Genomic DNA, 18,456 nt, shown 5'->3' on the forward strand with positions numbered 1-18,456 from the left:
ATGTGTGCAGTTGTGGGAAATCTCTGAGGGAGGATGGGATTGGAAATCCTTCTGTGACAGTGTTGGAAGTCTCTTCTCATACCTGATGTATCTGGACATTGACTGACAGGGAATGAGAGACAGGATGTGTTAGGAGACTTGTAAATTCTTTGAAAAAAATGAAGGATTTTTTTCTGTCTCTGTCTCGGTAATTATTAACAAGCGGCAGGACCCAGTTACTGCAGAAGCGATTGTCAGTGTGGTTTTAAAAAATAGCAAGTTGGATTTTTTTTTTATTATTATTATTGAATCAACTGCTCGTATGGATTAAACAAGGGATTGCATTGTGGAATTTAAACGTTTTGAAGAGAACTCTCATTTGCCACTGTTTGTAGAAAAATATGTGAATTTGTTCTGTAACAGGGTCTGGATTTGGAGAGGGGAATTTTAATTAAAAGGCAGGTAGCTAGTGAATTAAGGGATGTAAACTCTAGAGCTTTTCTAAGCACAGCCTGTAGAGAAGGGGAGCGAACAGTGAGGTCAGCTCTGCGCTGGGAGATGAAGCAGCCCTGGGGCTGTGGGGCAGCCTGTCTGTGAGGATTAAATGCACTCATTGGAAACTGAAGTGCTGATGTGTCCAAGGGCTCACATTAAATGGTCAGTGGGTTTGTAGGGTAATTGGTCGTTCTCTTGCAGCCCATGTGGTGGAAGCACATCTGAGCTGCCTGCATGCCTGGGAAGGAGCGCGTAAGGGGCAGGGGAGGGAGGCAGGAGGGTCGTTTTGCATCGTTGTTTGCAAAAGTATCAGTACCTGAACTCATTGCTGAACTAGCAGATCTCGGATGATGTCTGAGGTGACTGGAAAAAGAGATACTGCAGGGAGCACAGATTATACACTAGAACTTCAGAGTTACGTTCCTTAGGGAAAATATGGAACAAATTAATGGATATTATAGATGTGGTGAGAAGCTATGTGGAATACAATATTAGCTCTATATTGGATCAGCTTGTCACTGAGAACCCATTTATTTATCGATGAAGGTGGGCCGAGTAGGCCTTCAATCTCACTGCAACCAGTGATTTCCCAAGTGCATGTGGAATGATGCCCTTCCCGGCTCCCTGGCAGTGGTGAGAGCTGCTGTGGGAAAGGCTGAGCCAAGCATAGGTGGGTAGTGCTGTAAAAGGGACTAGAATCGCTCCCATCTGCAGCTTCTTGGTTGAAAATAAATGGGGATTATTTGACTCTTTTGAGGAAGGCTGTTTCCACAGTGACCTGAAGAGTGGAATATTTGGCTCTGAAAATAAAAGAAAATGGAAAAAGAAAAGATGGGCTCATTGCCCCATACACAATATGTCAGAGAGAAACACTGATGTGGGAAAAAGGGTTACAGAAAACCATGTTGGTGCAAGAGCACCTGTGAACATTTGTCAGTAGGCTTGGAAATTGTCGCTTGAAACCTTATGTTCTGAAACAATATTAGAAATAGTTTTCTTTGCTTACCCTTCAGAAACTGCCTATACAGAATTTAGAAATTATTAGTCTTACTCGCAGCTGAGAAGCTGGTAGTGCTCAGCTGAAGCAGTAACTCATGTAAATATTTATATTGCGGAGGTCTGATGTATCACTGCCTGTAGTATTTTGTTTGTGGCTGCTAAAGGGACTTTTTAAACTTTCCTTCAGGTTCCTGATGTCATCAGCAGCATACGACAAGCCTCCAAAGCAGCGCTGAAAGAAGATGCCAAGCCGAGCAAGGATAGTGAAGACGCCTTCTACAACTCTCAAAAATTTGAGGTCTTGTACTGTGGCAAGGTGACAGTGGCTCACAAGAAAGCTCCCTCCACGCTCATTGACGATTGCATTGAGAAATTCAGCCTTCACGAGCGCCAGCGCCTGAAACTACTAAGCGAGCAGCGCAATGCAGAGTCGAGCTTGGACTTCTCCTTGGGAGAGGGAGAAACACCCGTTTCCCCAGCAGATAGTCCCTTTGAGGAGCCCAATGGGTCCGTTGGCCCAAACACCGCCCCGGCGCAGCTCGGCATGTTCACAATTGGCAGCCAGACCAACTTGTCCAGCCTGGCCAGCGCTCGCGGCTCCTTCCCGGAGCGAATCCTGGAGGACTCTGGCTTCGACGAGCAGCAGGAGTTCCGCTCGCGGTGCAGCAGCGTCACCGCGGTCATGCAGAGAAGGGTTCATGACACAAACCTGAAAACACAGCCGCGCAGAAGGCACGCCAGCGCGCCCAGCCATGTTCAGCCCTCGGATTCGGAGAAGAACAGGACAATGCTGTTCCAGGTGCGTGCTAGGAGGGGCATGGTCACGAATGCGAGCAGAACTTGGCTTGTCCCGTGTCTTTCCCTGCCCATTTTGGGATGGGGACAAGCTCTGTAAGATAATCCGTGGGATTTGGTGCAATTTGATGGCTTCTTGAGAATATCGATGTGTCTGTAATGATTGGAGCACAAGTATCTGGACTTGCTGAAGGAAGTCAGCTCAAATCGTGAGCGTAGGCAAACGTAAGAGGAAAGAATTACACTTTGACAACAGGAGCAGTGGCTCTGCGGGAGAGACTTGCATATTTCTTATATGAATCTGCATCTGTATATGTATATGCATCTCTATTAGTGAGATGCAGGACATAGCTGAAAACAGTGGGTGTTTTTTTCAAACAGGTGATCCCATGAGGCTTTCAGTGTAGACAAATCTTCCTTTCTACCCATTTAGAAGTAAATTACTACTCCGCAGCGTTATGTTTGAGTCAGCCCCTTTGTGATAAGTTATGCCTCAAGCTTGCCTTTCCCAAGCAAGTAATCTGCAGAATCTCAAATGTTCCTGCATGTTGTGAGGGCCTCTTCCATCAGACCTCACAGTTCTTCCATCCTTCGCCTCTACTGTGTTTGATGTCTTTAGAGCTAGTATTGAGAAAACAAAAGAAACTTAAAGGAGGTGACCCATGAAAAGAAAGATCTTTGGACCTTAAAATAACCTGGAGATAAATGCCTGGGTTTTGTCTTTCCCTTGGCTTTAAAGATCAGTCTTGTGTTTTATTCTCTGGGGAAGTGCTGCACTGAAGTGGGGGAGTGCATTCTCCTTAGAAAGCCATGGCTATCATTAGTAATTAGTAAAAAGGATTTAGCTGGAGAACTCCTCAAGCTCCTTTGAGTAAGTTCACACACTTGAGAAGCAGCTTGGAAAAGCTCAAAGATAGCTCATTGCATGATATACTCTTTTTCAGTCACAATTATTATGGAAACTAATGATATTGCCTTAAGATCAACTCTCAGTTAATCTATGGTATAGTTTAAAAAGAAAAAAGAAGTCTATGAATTAGGTAATTTTGATATTTTTGCTGTTTTTCCCCTAATTGCAGCTTGTAATTTATCTGTATTGTTCCTTTACTAAGGATTTAAGTAGCAGCTGTTAAAACATGGAATCTTCGAATCAAAATAACCTAAAAAGGAAGGAAGAAAAATCTTCTTTTAAAATCACTCTACCAGTGAATTGTGTGTTCTTGCTGAAATACCTTTTAACTCAACACAAGCTAAATTATGACCTTTATTCCTACCAAGTAAGCTTTTATGCTGCAGGTATCCCTGTGTGAGCAAAAGAAGGCTGGATTTTGATGTTTTTTGTTAACATTAACACTGAGACAATCACAAACTAAATTTTCCTATTTTTTTTCCACTTCTTTTCAAGGTTGGAAGGTTTGAAGTTAACCTCATCAGTCCTGACACCAAGTCTGTTGTGCTTGAAAAGAATTTTAAAGATATCTCCTCGTGTTCTCAGGTAAGCACATGGAGATCATCAGGACGAAAAAGTGGATCAGTTTGTTCTTCAATTGGGCTGCCTTGCTAGCATGTAGGCAGCAGAAAAAAAGAAATGTACAGAGAAATGTAGAGTTCCCTTGCAGTGTTCTGTTCTGTTTCCCTTTATTATTTCTTTTTTTTTTTTTCACTTTCCAAGACTGTTTTAGATGTTTTATTCTCTCTAGCTAAATTCCCATGTATGCAAATAGTCTGCTGTTTTACCCCATTTGCTTCTTATTTTAAGAAAGGTGATTTTGAGTGATGGTGATAATGCTTATGTGCACATCTAACATGGAACTTGACATGTAAAAATATCATGACACTGTTTTGGATTAATGTTGAATATATATGTGGCTGATTCATGAGCAGTTACAGCAGACTTGAAATAGTGTTTTACTTTTAAAATATTGAGAGGCTGTCATTTAGATCAAGCATTTCTATGTCACTTGTCTGGTAGCACTTGCAAGTAGATACTGCACAGATAACTTAATGTCATTCCCACAAAGCTTAAATGCAGAAAAAAAAAATGGGCACTAAATAATGAGCTGGAGTTGCAGTAGTAGCAGTAGTTTCATTTCCCTCTTCCATTCCTTGTTCATATACATCATTTCACGCCACGTTAAACTATTATTATTTTAGTTTCAAGCACACTTCCATGTGTGGAGGGTTGACAAAGGTCTTAAAGCAGTGGTATGAAAAGCTGAATTTGCACATGGCTTGGATCTTCTTCTCTCTTTTATGTGTTCTGAGCTGAATAGAAGTGACACATAAGTGTTACATACAGAGCTCATGAATTCTGTGGAGATACAAGTAGTAGTCAAACAAGAGCCCTAAGCTGGGGCAAGCTTTGTTTTGCTGCTGGTGATGACTTTAAAGGCCAAAACAAGAGCATCGCAGTCCTTTGAGGCTTGGCTTTCCTTCAGGAAAATAATTACATGTGGTAAATAATATCAGATAATGCTGCATGTTGGGCTTTGTCCTGTTCTTCACCTCTTTGGTCTTGTTTAGGGCAAAATTGGTTATTTTGCATGTTTCAGTGATTTGGGCAGTCACTAACAACACTGCATTTCTTTTTCTCTTTTTTCTCTTAATATGACAGATACTTTAGAAAAGTCTTTTTTATTTTATTTTATTTTATTTTATTTTATTTTTTTACCCCCTATGTTCAATACGAATGAAACTAATTTGTTCAAGACTAAGGCTTTGGTTGCATAAGGCTCATCGGGGTTTCTTTCAAAGACCTCCGTGCTCGCCCCAGGGCTGCTTTGTGGCTTTGCAGAACAGTGATTTACTGCGTATTGTGAGACTGCAGCTTAGGAATGTTTGGTCTTCTGAGCTTTAAAAATGATGCAAAAAGAGATGTTCTCTTGAACTTGTGTCCTGTGTTCTTTCAGTCTCGACAATAAAGGTATTTCTGTTCCACAACATGAGGGTGGCTGATCTGCTGCACTCCATTCACAGTCTGTGCTTCACGTAACTGGCTAAGCAGCAAATTTAAGAGTTAGAAACCTCGGTGTATGCAGCCATAGCAGATTTCTTGTTGCAGTCCTGCTGACCCTCAAGCGGCACAGAACAAGTTGCGTGTTCTTCTGTTGGGGCAGGTCAAGGCACCCTGTTAAAGAAAATGCATGGAACTGCTATTAATGGAAAATACACTGTGCTCTTTACGACTTCAGGGGCGGCATGAGTGTTGTTTCCACCACGGCTATGCAAAATGGGGAAAAAATTTGCAAAAATGGGAAATCAGACAGCAGTAGACTTCTCAGGCACCTTCTGCAGTGAGGGAACTGGCATCTTACTGAGCCGAATGGAGTAATTACACTTTAATCTCAAAATAGAGGGCAACACTTCCCTGTTATATGAATCATCACATGGCTTCTGAGCTGTCTTAGGTGAACTCCTCTTGCACGTGCAGTAAGTTTTGCTTTTCTAGTAGCACAGTTGTAACTTCCAGAGTTCAGTTTTTAGTTTTAAAAACTACTGGCAGTAGTGACAGTATGTTCAGTCTGTCACGTAGTGTGCTACTGGTTTTGTCTGGAGTGTTTTCTGAAGGCACAAGCAAGTTGATTCATCTCCTCCCATCTTTTATGATATAGGTGTTTTTTTTGGAGATGGATCCAAGCAACTGAGTTCTGCTTTCTGTTGTATTTGAACTTGAGGGTTCAGGCTTTTCTTCTGGAGAGAATCTGCTCTTACCATATTGAGATGATAAAAACATTGGCAAAAGCTTTAACAATAGTGAGTCATGTTCCATGAATTGAGACCAGGAATATAGTGCTGCTTTGGAAGCAGAGCTCTTTGATCCTCTCACGGTGCATTTTAGTAAGGCAACGTTCCCTGTTAAGCAGTTAGACCAGGATCTTGAAATAAAATATCAGTAGTAACATGTGGCAAGTCTCACCCCCTGCTCATTTTATTTTATTTTATTGGTACTTCTAACGTACACGAAGGAAGGAGATGATATGGCAATACTTTGATACTATCCCAGTCACATGTTTTAGCGTGGGCTCAGCACATCAATGCTTTGACTGCAGAGGGAATTCCAAACAAAACCTAGGACCGTTTTGTTGGCTCCCTGAAACTCCAGTTTGGGCCCAGATATATTGCTGCGTAACTATTTGTTTTGATTGTTCAAAGAGTTCTGTATAATGTTTATATATATATATATATATATAAGTATTTAAAAGGTAACATCGGGGTTGCGTAAGAGATAATTGCCTGTGCTTGTAGTATCTCAAACTTTTCTGTCTGCAAGTGTTGGGATTCTGGTAACTGTTTCTAAGAACACGTTGGAAACTCAACATGTTTGTAGGACAGTCTCTTAATGCTCTTTGAAAACTTTTTCAGGGTATAAAGCATGTCGATCACTTTGGCTTCATTTGTCGGGAACCGGTTGAACCTGGGTTAAGCCAGTATGTCTGCTACGTGTTCCAGTGCGCAAGTGAATCGCTGGTAAGGAATCACAAATGATCCTAACTTTTTTGTCAGGGAATGACTAAGGCATTTCCCAAATCCTGCAAGTTTGCATTATTCTGTTCTAATAGCTGCTAAACCTTCCCCCCCATCTAAACTTAGATCGCTCGCTGGCCGAAAAATGTTAATTCGGTAACCAAATTGAGAAGGAGTAGATTTTTGTCAATAAAACTTCAAGCGGTTAATAGCCCTAAGTATCCTATGCTGCGCTGGAATCAAAATGAGAAGAACACAGGAGCTTGTTATGAGATGAACTGAGTCTTTGTACTAAGGTTGTAGCTGTACAACGTTGTAGCAAATATTGCAGCTGACCTACTAATAAATCTGGCCATGTGTCATGTAGTTCAAAGACACTTAAAATATACTATATATACATCTTAAAATGTAGTATATATACATATCAAAACTTTATCAATCAGTTTATGTATTCTAGTGCTGATATATGTGGGAATTTCCACATTGCAAAAGGAAATGAGTGTTCCTGAGCTAATTTAGCATGCAATTACTTGGATGCTAATGGCAAGTTAATTGCAGCAGGGCAGGGCTGTAAAATGCTTTCTGGGTTCTTTGCTGCCAGCTAAGCTGTCTTAATAGCGCTGGGTATATTTGCACTGAACCCAGCTACAGTCTGTTCTCATGATTTCAGTGTGGTCAGAATCTCTATATCTAGTAGTGTTTTGGGTATCTTATGTTTGACAGACTTTTGTATTCATTTACTCTTAAAAAAAAATGTATATATGTGCAACAGGGCTATTTGTTGCTTAGTGTTTCTCCTACTGCGAAAAGAGCACCAAAGAACTTGGCTAGTAGCGTGTAAAAAGTTTTTTTTTTTTTTTTTTTTTTTTTTTTATAAGCAGTAAAATACTGAGTTACAAACTAATTCAGACTTCCACATTCAGGTGCCTTTTTTCTTGTAACTGACAGACCCTAGAATAGTCTGTGTGTTTTGAGTGATAGACTGCATGTTTTTATTCTTAAATATTTCAGCTTTCTTCAGCCTTTCTTCAGAAAGCAGAAACTTGCTTTTGAAGTACAATAGTCGTCTTTGTTCCAAAATTGCCTTCAAGCTCTTTCCTTCTTTCCATGATAATACAAAGACCTGGGTAAATGGCTTTTAATAAGCATTGTATTCCCTGAAAATACAGACTGGGAAACTCTGAGTGCTTTGTGCCTGAAGCTGGAGTGTGTGTTTGAGTAAGTGAGGTGAAACCTCCTCGCCTCTGACCTTTCTGGCACAAAAGCTGAGCTTTTCCAGGGCCAACGTGTGGGAATGTGGCCTTGCTGTGCCTGTGCTGGTGGCAGCCAGCAAGGCAGGTGATGCCCACAGACGTAGGGTTGGATACAGAGAAGCCGAGAGCCGGTCTGCGAGGGTTTTGATCCTGAGAAAAGTGACCTGCCCCGTGAAGGTGGCTGTCTTGCTCAGTAAGCTTGAGCAGCTGCAGTGAGATGTTCAAAACTGTGCTCTCCGGCTGAGCTTCAAGGCTGTGAGCGTGCACACAACTCCCATTTCAGGGGAGGCTCTGGGAAACGCAGCATCTCGGAAAACCTTCCTTCCGGCCAAACATGACTTTGCAGTTTAATAGTGAAGACTTGGCTGCGTAGTCTGAGGTTCTGGCACAAAGAGTAAATAATAAGCTGCTTTCCAAAGTAGTGATTTATTGTCATTTTTCTAGTAGTAGAAACTTAGTATATAACTATAGGGCTCTCTTAAAGTATACCAACAAGTAAGTTTCTGATAGTATTGGGTGCCCAAGCATCCAGGTACCAAAGATGCCACAGAAGAAAGAGCTCGAGGCCCTTCTGAATACCAACATCTTCCTTCTGTTTGCGTGTTTCCATTTCCCTTTAGAAATTCTGTGCACGTCTAGAACCTCTACAAACATTTGTAGCCAGACACTTCAGAAAACCCCCATGCTTAACTCCTGTTAACATACCCCTGCTGCCTTTACCTTCGGGGAACTGACACAAAGCCGGGAATAGATCCTGGCTCTCTTTACCAGCACACAGTGGTGTCTTCTTGCAGACAGCAGCAGGCTTTGGGCTGTGCAGCGCTGGGCTCTGGCGTGGTCTGCAGCTCTGCGTCCTGCCCGCTCGCGCTCTCCCTGTGCCCGCAGGTGGACGAGGTGATGCTCACCCTGAAGCAGGCCTTCAGCACCGCCGCGGCCCTGCAGAGCGCCAAGACGCACGTGAAGCTCTGCGAGGCCTGCCCCATGCACGCGCTGCACAAGCTCTGCGAGAGGATCGAAGGTACCGGCGCGGGCGCGGCGGCTTGCTCGAGAAAAACCGCCGTGTTTCTGTTCGTTTCGGTAACGCCTTCCTTACGCCTTTGGTTAATGAGACGTAAGAGCAGAGGGAACGGTGGCTCAGTGAGAAATCATCGTTTCTTTTTATTCCCTGTAATCAAATGGAGGCGGCTGCAGTAAGGATATTCTCACTAAATGTAATACAGCTCGTATTGCAAATACTTATTCTTTCATCATCAAGCCTTTGGAGTCTTAAACAGAACAGAAAAAATATATTTTTTTTTTCCTTTTGCTTCTCTGAAAATTAATTATTCCAAAATGAGTCCTAAAAAGACAGCAGCGATCAGAAAGGATTTTGCTTTCTGGCATGTTGTTTCTTTCCTATGTGGGATTTTTTTTTCTTTCTTTGTGCTCATTTTTGTACGCACTTAAAAACCTAGTTCTGTTACAGGAAATAAATGATTAAGTTAGGAGATTAATATCTAATAGAGTCAAGTCCCTGATGTGAAATATGGGCACGCATAGCCATTTTTGGTTTCCTTGCAAGTGCAGTATGCCAGAACACATGTAGAACATCTTATGAGTTTCTTTTTAATCCCACTTTGTACCAGGATCCTATTTTTAAAGTCATTCTGATTTGCATCCTTGCAAAGTGTTGTATGGAAGCAAGCAAATATGTTATCATATTCTGGTCTCCTCTCATCTGGTTGTACTGTTACTCGCTTTCCCCACGGATTAAAAGTCACTATTGCTATTTACCTCCCTCTGGTGGAAGAGAAGCAAAGTAAAAACTCTTGATGGAGTGAAATTGTTAGGTGGTGAGTGGTGTCTTCTGGGTTTAGCAACAGATGTTCAGAAACTGTAAACCTTAACCTGAATTTTTCTCTCAGTGGAAAAACTACAGAGGTTGCTCTGTGTGACAGCGTAAGTATCTTGAATAGGCTACTTGCAAGCCTGGTATAAATACCCAGTATGATAGATCTCTTCCAGTGTAACAAGTCGAGTACAAAAATAGTTGCTGCTTAAATTTTGTACTTGATGACTGAAATACTTAGTGTAGTGACTCTTATTTATTTATTCTGTTATTTTACTTTGTTTAGCAAGATCCTTATAATCAACAAGATTCCTGTAACTAAATCCAGGGCTTTGACTTTTGTCAATCTTCAGCTGTTCTGATTGTGATCTTCTATTGATGATATCAACATTGGCTATAAAAACGTGCTTTTTTTTTTTTTTTTTTTTTTTTTTTTTTAGCTTTTCCTCGATTTATTTTTTCCTAGATCTGTGGGCAAAAAGCATAGCAAAAAGCAAAATTTCTTTTCTTCTGTTTCTGTGGCATTTATACCCCTTACTTTTGAGGAGGCTTCATTCAGGCTTTATGACCTGTAGAGGGTTCTCCTTTCCTTGTGTGAAAATGTGTCTAAATGTTTCAATTAGTTCAATTAGTCCCTCAGGGGCTTATGAGCACCTTGTGCATTGAATATCTTTTCATATTCCCCTGAATATACTTCTCCTCCATTCCCCTCTTCTTCCTTTCCCTATGTGGGTGTTGGACTTCCATCATAGGGGTCTTGGTGCTCATATGGCAAATGTCAGAGGGATAGAGAGCACCACCTTTTACACGAGAGTCTGCAACCTAACTGTGGTTTGTCCTGTTTTCACTGCCTATGAAATGAGACAAAACTGCATGGTTTAGCAAAATCTCAAGTATCTTGTATCATGTGTATCCCACCTCAGCATAGACAGCTGCCAAAGATTCAACAGTACAAACTCGAGTACAAGTTTATATCTTGTCATATCTCTCCCTTTTTTTTTCTCCTCCCCTGCCCCAGAAGCGTATCGGGAAATGTTTCGGGACTCCAGAGGCTTTAATGTTCTCTTGTTTTTTCAGGACTCTATCCACCAAGAGCCAAACTTGTAATTCAGAGACATCTGTCATCACTAACTGATAATGAGCAAGCAGACATTTTCGAACGCGTTCAGGTAATAAGTTTGAAGCTGTTGCCTCAGCTTTGGGGGCGAGGGTTAAAAAAGGCCCTATTCAGAAGGGCAAGGGGAGAAAAGCCCCTTTAAAGTGGGCTAAACATTTCTCCATTTGCCTGCTTGACTGTATTGCCATGCAGTTAGTCTAGGATTTGCAATTTTTCTACCAAAAATAGTATGCTCCAGCATGATGTCATCTGCGCTATGCTGGTATCAGAAAAGTTTTGGTTCTCAACTTTGTTGGAACTTTTGTGCCTGTGTGCAAAGTTGTGGGTTGGTGGGTTTTTTTTTTTTGTATTTTTTTTTTTTTAACTGACTTGGGTTTTTCATTTGTAAGAATTCTTGTATAAAAATGATATTGTGAAGAAGAATTGAGAACAGGCAAGATGCACAGATTGTTGGGAAGTAGTTGGGCTTTTGCTTGTTTTCGCTCTGTTTCAACTTGTACTCCAAGGCAAGAGTCTGAATGTACTTAAGTGTACTTAAGTGGGTAAAGTATATAGTATAAAACCATGCTCGTGATCATCTGGACTGCTTAAAGTAAACATGAACTGGTTTAGGTATCCAAAGGCTATGCTCTTCTCTGGCTGCCTGGGAAAGGAGATGCCTGTGTGTTCTTGTGCACTCTCTTTCACTTGTGAGCCTAGGCAAGGGCAGATAACCTTGGAAAAGAAAATGTGCACTCGTGAGGTTCACTGCCCTCCATGGCCTGCAACGTTCTCCCCATGGACAGGCCTGTTTTGCCCTAGCGTATGAAGGCATGCAAGCAATATTTTAATTTAATATAGGACACACTGGCATCTGCAACATCCATATATTAACTTCAAAGAGTAAGTGGAAGTGAAGCTAAGCAACTCATGACTCGAGATGATTTGTGTGGTTTTTTTTTTTTTTTTTTTTTTTTCCCCTCTTTCTTTGCTGCTGCTATCAGAAAATGAAGCCTGAAAACGACCAGGAAGAAAACGAACTGGTGATCTCGCATCTGCGCCAGCTGTGTGAGGCTAAGCAGAAAACGCACGTTCACATTGGCGAGGCCCCCTCGGTAGAGCTGCATTCTGTGGTATTCCTCCTCCCCTGCTGCTCCAAAGCAGGCTGGAATAGGAGCAAGGCCGGCACAGAGCCCAGTGGGGACGGGGGGCTGGAGCGGGGTGGTGTTACGGGAGCCAGGACTGCAGGAAGAGCCATTGGGGTTGGTTTATTGTGGCGTGCTCCATTCTTTAGGTTTGGGTGGGAAGGAAGGAGGGGGGAAAAAAAGCCAACCAATTAGTTTGTTTTTTTGAGTTTTGGATTGGTTTTGGGGTGTTTTTTGAAGTCTAGATTTCCTGATAGCGTGAGGAATACCCCTTCTGTCTCTTCCCTCCCTGATCCCTGCTCCATAACAGTCATTCCAGAGAAGAAGTCCTTAAGGGTAGAATGTTCTTTTACCTTTATTTATTTATTTATTTATTTTTTACTTTCAAATAAAGGCCAAGGGTATGCTGCTTATCATGTCATTTGGTGCAGCCTAGTCCTTGGAGCTCTGCAGTTGCGGAAGGACTTGCCAAAGCTGAGTTGTGCCCTTGCCTTCTTTCCACAGCCCGCCCCGAACAACTCCATCCCCGAGAACACGACCGGCGGTGGCAGGTTTAAACTTGACATTCTGAAAAACAAGGCCAAGAAATCCTTGACCAGCTCTCTGGAAAATATCTTCTCAAGGGTATGGTTAACAGCTCACTGTCAGCAGTTCTCCCAGATAGCCTTGACAGCAAAGTCCTATCAGATTTTTTTTTCTAATAAATACTTAATGGAGATAGGTCCCTGTTGTGAAATGCGAGGTTGACAGGGACTTAGCTATGATGGAAAGTTTGTGATAAGCCTCATATGCAGAGGAAAAAGGCAGCTTTCTGAAAAATAAGCCCGACAAGCAAACTTGCTGAGTGTTATCAGATGTCTTGCTTTAAAATAACTTTTTTTTTTTGGTCAGAACTGCTGTATGATCTCATAATGGGATACATTATCTTGTTTTGAAAGCTTGGATAGATGTCCCTGCATAAATTATACTGGGGATTTTTTTCTGTTCTGAGAACTAACCTTGTTCTAGTCTGAGAAGTGACCTTACATCTCCTAGCTCAAAAGCTTGTGTTTGCCACAAGAATCTTCGGGAAGTAGTAGCAAAATGATCCTTGTGCAGGAAATCTACCTATCTATCTGTATTTTTGAAATGAGTTCTTCCTCAGTTCAGTCTTGCTAGCCTGGTACAACATGGCATTGCAGCTGATCATGGGAACATGCTTTGGAACTCTCTCTGTTTGTTGTCCTTTTAAAAAGGAAGTCTCAAGTGCAGTTTTTTCTTGCACTTTTCTTGTGGGGAGAGTCCTGAGAGCAGAGAAAAGGTATATGAAGGAGTAACTGAAGGAGTGTGAATGTCTGGGATCCAGTGTATAGATGAGTTGTAGTGAGCTGCAGTACTAGATGACATGATCTAAATATAGTTTGAGGCAGTGAACTTAAGATTACTGGCAGAAGGAACTTAAATTAAGTACCTGTTCCTTCTGCCAGTAGTCTTAAGTACCTTGCTAAATCAAAGCCTGTGTTTGTCCCCTTGCCTACAGCTTAAATGGGAATGCCATAAAGTCCTGAGGTGCCACCGGGGTGCCTTAGAAAGGAGGCAAAACGTTATTTGCCAGAAGGAATCTGTGGAACTGCCCGCACTGCAGGTTAAGCGTGGGCTTGACCAGGACCTAGGACTGAAGCTAGCATTAAAACTTGCCTGGTCAAGTCTAGCCTATGCTATATAGGAAGCTGTATAGCTGGGACCTTTGTCAGGGTATGAGGAATGCGTATGAAGGGAGCAGCGATGCTCTAAGATCTGGATAGTTTCAGCAGTCTAAAATGTCATAAAATGGTGACAGTCCCACCTGTGCTGAGGCTGATTTCCTTCCCGGGTCTCAAGGACCTCTGACTGGAAAGTGCTGGCTAGTGCTGCCCACGGGGCACTAGCCCTGCAGCGGTGCTGGCACAGGCCTGTGTCACCAGGAATAACCCCGGAAAGCAGCAAGCAGCACGTTCACGCGCGGGTCATGTAGAGGGAAAAACCTCCTTTAAACAAATACAGTACTTAAATCGAAACCTCTCTGAAGGGAGTAGCACTCACCTGTTGTTAGGCTGATATAGCATGTTCCTTCTCAGCAGGACTGCTGGGATGTGCTGCATGTTATAGTACAAGGAGATATGTATATGTCTATATATATATACATATATATGCACACACGTTCCTATACCTGAAGTTGGTCTATACAATGACTTTCTGTACAGTGTCCGTGTGCCTACTCTGTGTAGGACGTGTGCGTGCGCATGTTAGCAGAACGTTCAGTAGTTCTTACTTGGTATCATATCAACAACCCCCTGCATCATGGTTAATTTGTAAAGGTATTTAGGCATCAAATGCCCTCAAGCCAGCTGCAAGTCACCTGGTGTTAATGTAATGGAACGCTAACTGTGCATGGTTTGTCATCTCTGTTTTAAGATATAGTTAGCAGTAAAGAGACCAGGAAAGAAAATACCTTTTTTGTGTGAAACTGTCATCTTACTGTAGGTGCAAAGATTTAAATTAAGGAGGGAAAAAAAAAAGTAAAAAACAGTGATTTAGGGAGATGTATGTAACCTCAATCTTATCAAAATCTGAAATAAGCTTGCAGTAACTTTTTATTTGGGACCACTTTAAGCTTGATAAATGGCATCCAGTCCCATTTTAAGCTGCCCAAAGGACTTACTGCTGTTTCCCCACTGTAGGGAAACCTGTTGGGTCTGTGCACTGACTTCAGTTAGAGCAGCTCACAAAGGAATGTCGCTTTTTCACTTGTTTGTTTTGCTGTCCTGATCTTATTTTTGCTGTGTTTGAACTGAAAACAGGCTGTGGCTTCCTAGCTGTGTACTTCAGAAAAATAAATAAAACCTCTCATTGACCTCAGGAACAGATTTATCCCAGCTCTGCCATCCTAACCTTTTTGTTGTTTGGTTCCTGAACCAAAAAGTCCTCCTTAGGATGGCAAAAATATAACATCGTGGTTTTTTTTTTTTTTTTTTTTCTCAATCTACTGAGAAGTTTCCAAGTTATCCCTTGCTCTGGTTTTATTGTGAGGACCAGTGACGAGATGTTTCAGGCAGTGTATTCCTGGGTAGAAAGCTTGAATGGGGTGATGCACAGAAGGGCATTCAAAGCCTTGAAAAAGAAAATAAACCCTACCAGGAAAAAGCAAGCTAAATAAATACTGCAGATGTTGACACAACTTCCCCTGTAGCTGCAAGTATAAAAAGGAGAGCTACTGTGAGCTCAGTCTATCTATGGTTTTCCTAAATCCCAGTTTTTAATTTCTCCCCGTTTAAGTGCTAAAATTTGCTTCAGCGGCTGGAAGCCTCCAACAGCCCAGGCTGTCACTCACGTTTCATGACAGTGAAAGTTAGAGGCAGACGGTGGTCAGAGGTCCTGCTGCTCCGTCTCCCGTGCCCTCCCGTGGAGGGGCACGTCCTTGATTTCTAGCCTTGCCTCTCTGCTGTTGCAGCTGAGCTTGTCCCTAACCTTGTGTTGGTGGATTTGCAGCCAGAGAGCACTGGCCCCAGTTTTAGTGCTTGTGCTACCCTTGTTTCAGTTGTCTCAAACACCTAGATACAGGATAAAGTACGAGAGCATCCATTAGTTGTTGTGTGTGCACAATCCTGAAGCCTGGAGCTCTTTGAACTTGGTTGGCCCTTAAAACCAGCTGCCATGAAGGGATTAAGGAATACTCCGTGGCTTCAGGAAAGGGAATTGCAGGGTTAAAGCCCTTGGGGGGAGAGAAGAAAAGCAGTAACATGTTCAGCCGACGCTCGTCCCGTTACCTGCAGCCTAGCAAGGCATGTGCCTGAGCCATCCTCTGCCCACCTGCGCAGCTCCTACTGCCTTCGCTTATCCCTCAGGCTTGGGGGGAAAAGCCCAGACTAAACTGTTGCCTTTTCCTTGCAGGGAGCCAACAGGATGCGAGGCCGCCTGGGAAGCGTGGACAGCTTCGAGCGCTGCAGCAGCCTGGCCTCGGACAGGGTACGTGGGCAGCGGCGCGCGGCGGCCGTCCCGCGGCTTCCCCGTGAAGGAAGCGGCGCCGGGCGCAGCGCTTGGCTAAACTCCGGTCAGAGTCTCCACTCTGGCGGCGAGCGCGTGGCAGGGCTGACATATATGTTGACTTGGAGCCTCAGCTTTAATCTATTGTTTGATTACCAGTATGCTTTTCCTCCGCCCCCTTCTATACTTCTCTTTTATAAAAGCTCTCAGTCTCTGGTCTGCTTCTGCCTTGCTTCTCAGCAGTAATTAAAAATAAGCGTATTCCAGCTAAATGAAATTCTCTGCAGGTGCGGGACCCTTTTGTTGTAAGTAGCGGTTGCTTTAGGGAAGCGAGAGTTTTGCCCTAAAGCTGGGATGCTTCACTGGTGGGGTGGAGCAAACAGCATTCTGCTCACTTTCATTTTGTTTCCTGTTTTTAACGTGTCTTTTTGTTTTTTCCCCTCCTACCTCGCGCCGGGGTTGGTCGCTGCCCTTCCCCGGGGATGGAGGCTCGGTTATGGTTTTCCTGCCGCGCTTCCTCACGCACGGGCCGTGCGAGCGCGTTCTCCCTTCCAGGATGCCGCTTTGGCGGCACAGGAAGCCTGCTTTATGATATGTCGAGGAAACCAGCACAAAAAAAGGCGGTTTCCCTAATCTTTTCACTTCCTTATTTTTCCGGAGAGGGCCAGAAGCCCGGTAGCTGGAATGCGGCTCGCGGCGAGAGGATGCTTGCAGTAATTAGTACGTTGTTTGCGTTGTACATAAGCCTCTCTTCCTCCGCCTCTCTTTTTCTTTGAGGAGATGAAGGAGAGCTGCTGTTTTAGAGGCAGCTCTCCAAGGCCTTGGCGGCCCAGCTGATACCAGCACGGCCGAGAGCGGCGCAGAGGCCCGGGCGCCCCCATGAGCGGCCCGGCCCGCCAGCCTCACCGCTCCCGCGCTTCCTTGCAGGACGCCTCTCCGGGGGAGTCTCCTCCGGCCACTCCGCCGGCGTCGCCGGTGTCCTCGGCCTGGCAGCCGTTCCCCGAGGAGGACGCGGGGTCGCCGCAGGTCCGGAGGCGGGCGCACACCTTCAGCCACCCGCCGTCGAGCGCCCGGCGCCGCATCACCTTCCAGAACGGCAGGTCGCAGAGCGCCAAGGCGCCGCTGCTGCGCCAGGGCTGCCTCGAGCCCGGCAGGTGAGTGCCGCCAGCGGGAGCGCCCAGCGGGCCGCGGCGCTTCCAGACGCTTCTTGGTTTATTTGCAGCCTCTGAAAAATTGCTTGGAGCCTTTTGACTGTGGCGCGCGTAGGGGAGAGGAGATTCCCGACAGCCTGATAGTTTCTGTCAGGATAAAAGCCCTGACAGCTTCAAGTGCCGGTCTGTGCATCAGCTGAGCTCCCCGAGACCCTGTCCAGAGTTAAAACTGTGCAGGAATCTCTCAAAACATCTGGAAGGATTAAGCCCCTCCTCTGACCTGTGAGACGTACCCGTTTCCCTGTTTGCCTTTCTTGGGAGCTTCCCTCTGAAACTTCTTTCTCTTTCCCGTTTGGAGACTCTCCAGCTAGTTCACATGGGATGTGGCTCTTGCAGGAGCACAGCTTCTGTGCTTGGTCGAAAGAGGCCCTCACAGATGGGTTTGGACCTCCTTGGAGGCACTGCCTCCTTGCAGCCCTCCTCTCCATCTCCAGTAAGTGACCATGCAAACTGCAGAACTTCTCCAGGATTCTGGCCTGCTGGGGAAGCAGCTTCTGCAGGCCGCTCACAACTTGTGCTTCTTGCAGGCCCTCTCAAAAAATGGCTTTAAATAGCAGTTGTTCACCCTTTGGGTGGCTGACTTGTTAGCAATGTGAGTACCACAGCAGCTTGCAGAGAAAGGCAAACAGGTTTATTCTGTTTAAGCAAATGGAAAGGGGTGCAGTAAGAATAAGCATTCAGATGGCCTTGCTATGCTATGCTTATGAAGAGAAAAATAATGTGTTTTTCACCAAGATAAACTGGATATTTTTTTTCCACTGGCCAGGTGGCTTGCAAACAGGAAACCCTGACAGTTCAAACTGAAGGACTTGCTGACTTCACTTCTTTGTAATAACTTTAAAGAAGTCACTGATTGAGTTGCATAATCAGCAAATTTTCAGTCAAAACAGCTTTGTGACAACTTGATTCTAAGCTGGGCTTTTTTTCTCTCCCTTTTCTTATTGAGCACTAGCCAGAAGTCTTATGTAGAAGAAACTGGGATGATTCTGATGTCCCTCCTAACACGCTTTACTGCTGTTAAGTAATGTTTAACTGTGCAGTAAGAGTATCTTTTTTTTGAGGCTTACAAAACTTAAGTTTTAATTTTTTTTGAACTTGGAAAAATTTACCCCAATATTTTGTATTTAAATATTCTGTATTTTATAACATATTCTAGCAATGCACTTAAGTTATTTACAGTAACAAGAGA

The 18,456-nt window shown here is 43.8% G+C and overlaps 1 protein-coding gene across 1 annotated transcript in view; it reads left to right on the forward strand.

The window, feature by feature from the left end:
• Window positions 1–1,648: 1,648 nt before the first annotated feature.
• Window positions 1,649–18,456, forward strand: part of TBC1D4 (TBC1 domain family member 4) — a gene marked incomplete at its 5' end in the record, with an annotated part of 40,363 nt that continues 23,555 nt past the window's right edge. The window contains 9 exon segments of the mRNA XM_088540303.1: window positions 1,649–2,272; window positions 3,674–3,763; window positions 6,631–6,735; window positions 8,871–9,003; window positions 10,891–10,982; window positions 11,914–12,024; window positions 12,559–12,678; window positions 15,964–16,038; window positions 16,984–17,210. Of these exon segments, the coding sequence (XP_088396429.1) occupies window positions 1,649–2,272; window positions 3,674–3,763; window positions 6,631–6,735; window positions 8,871–9,003; window positions 10,891–10,982; window positions 11,914–12,024; window positions 12,559–12,678; window positions 15,964–16,038; window positions 16,984–17,210 (1,577 nt within the window).

Source organism: Tinamus guttatus, unplaced genomic scaffold (assembly GCF_059628265.1).
Source record: "Tinamus guttatus ecotype Peru unplaced genomic scaffold, ASM5962826v1 Tinamus_guttatus_pri_ptg000058l, whole genome shotgun sequence".
Taxonomy (NCBI): domain Eukaryota; kingdom Metazoa; phylum Chordata; class Aves; order Tinamiformes; family Tinamidae; genus Tinamus; species Tinamus guttatus.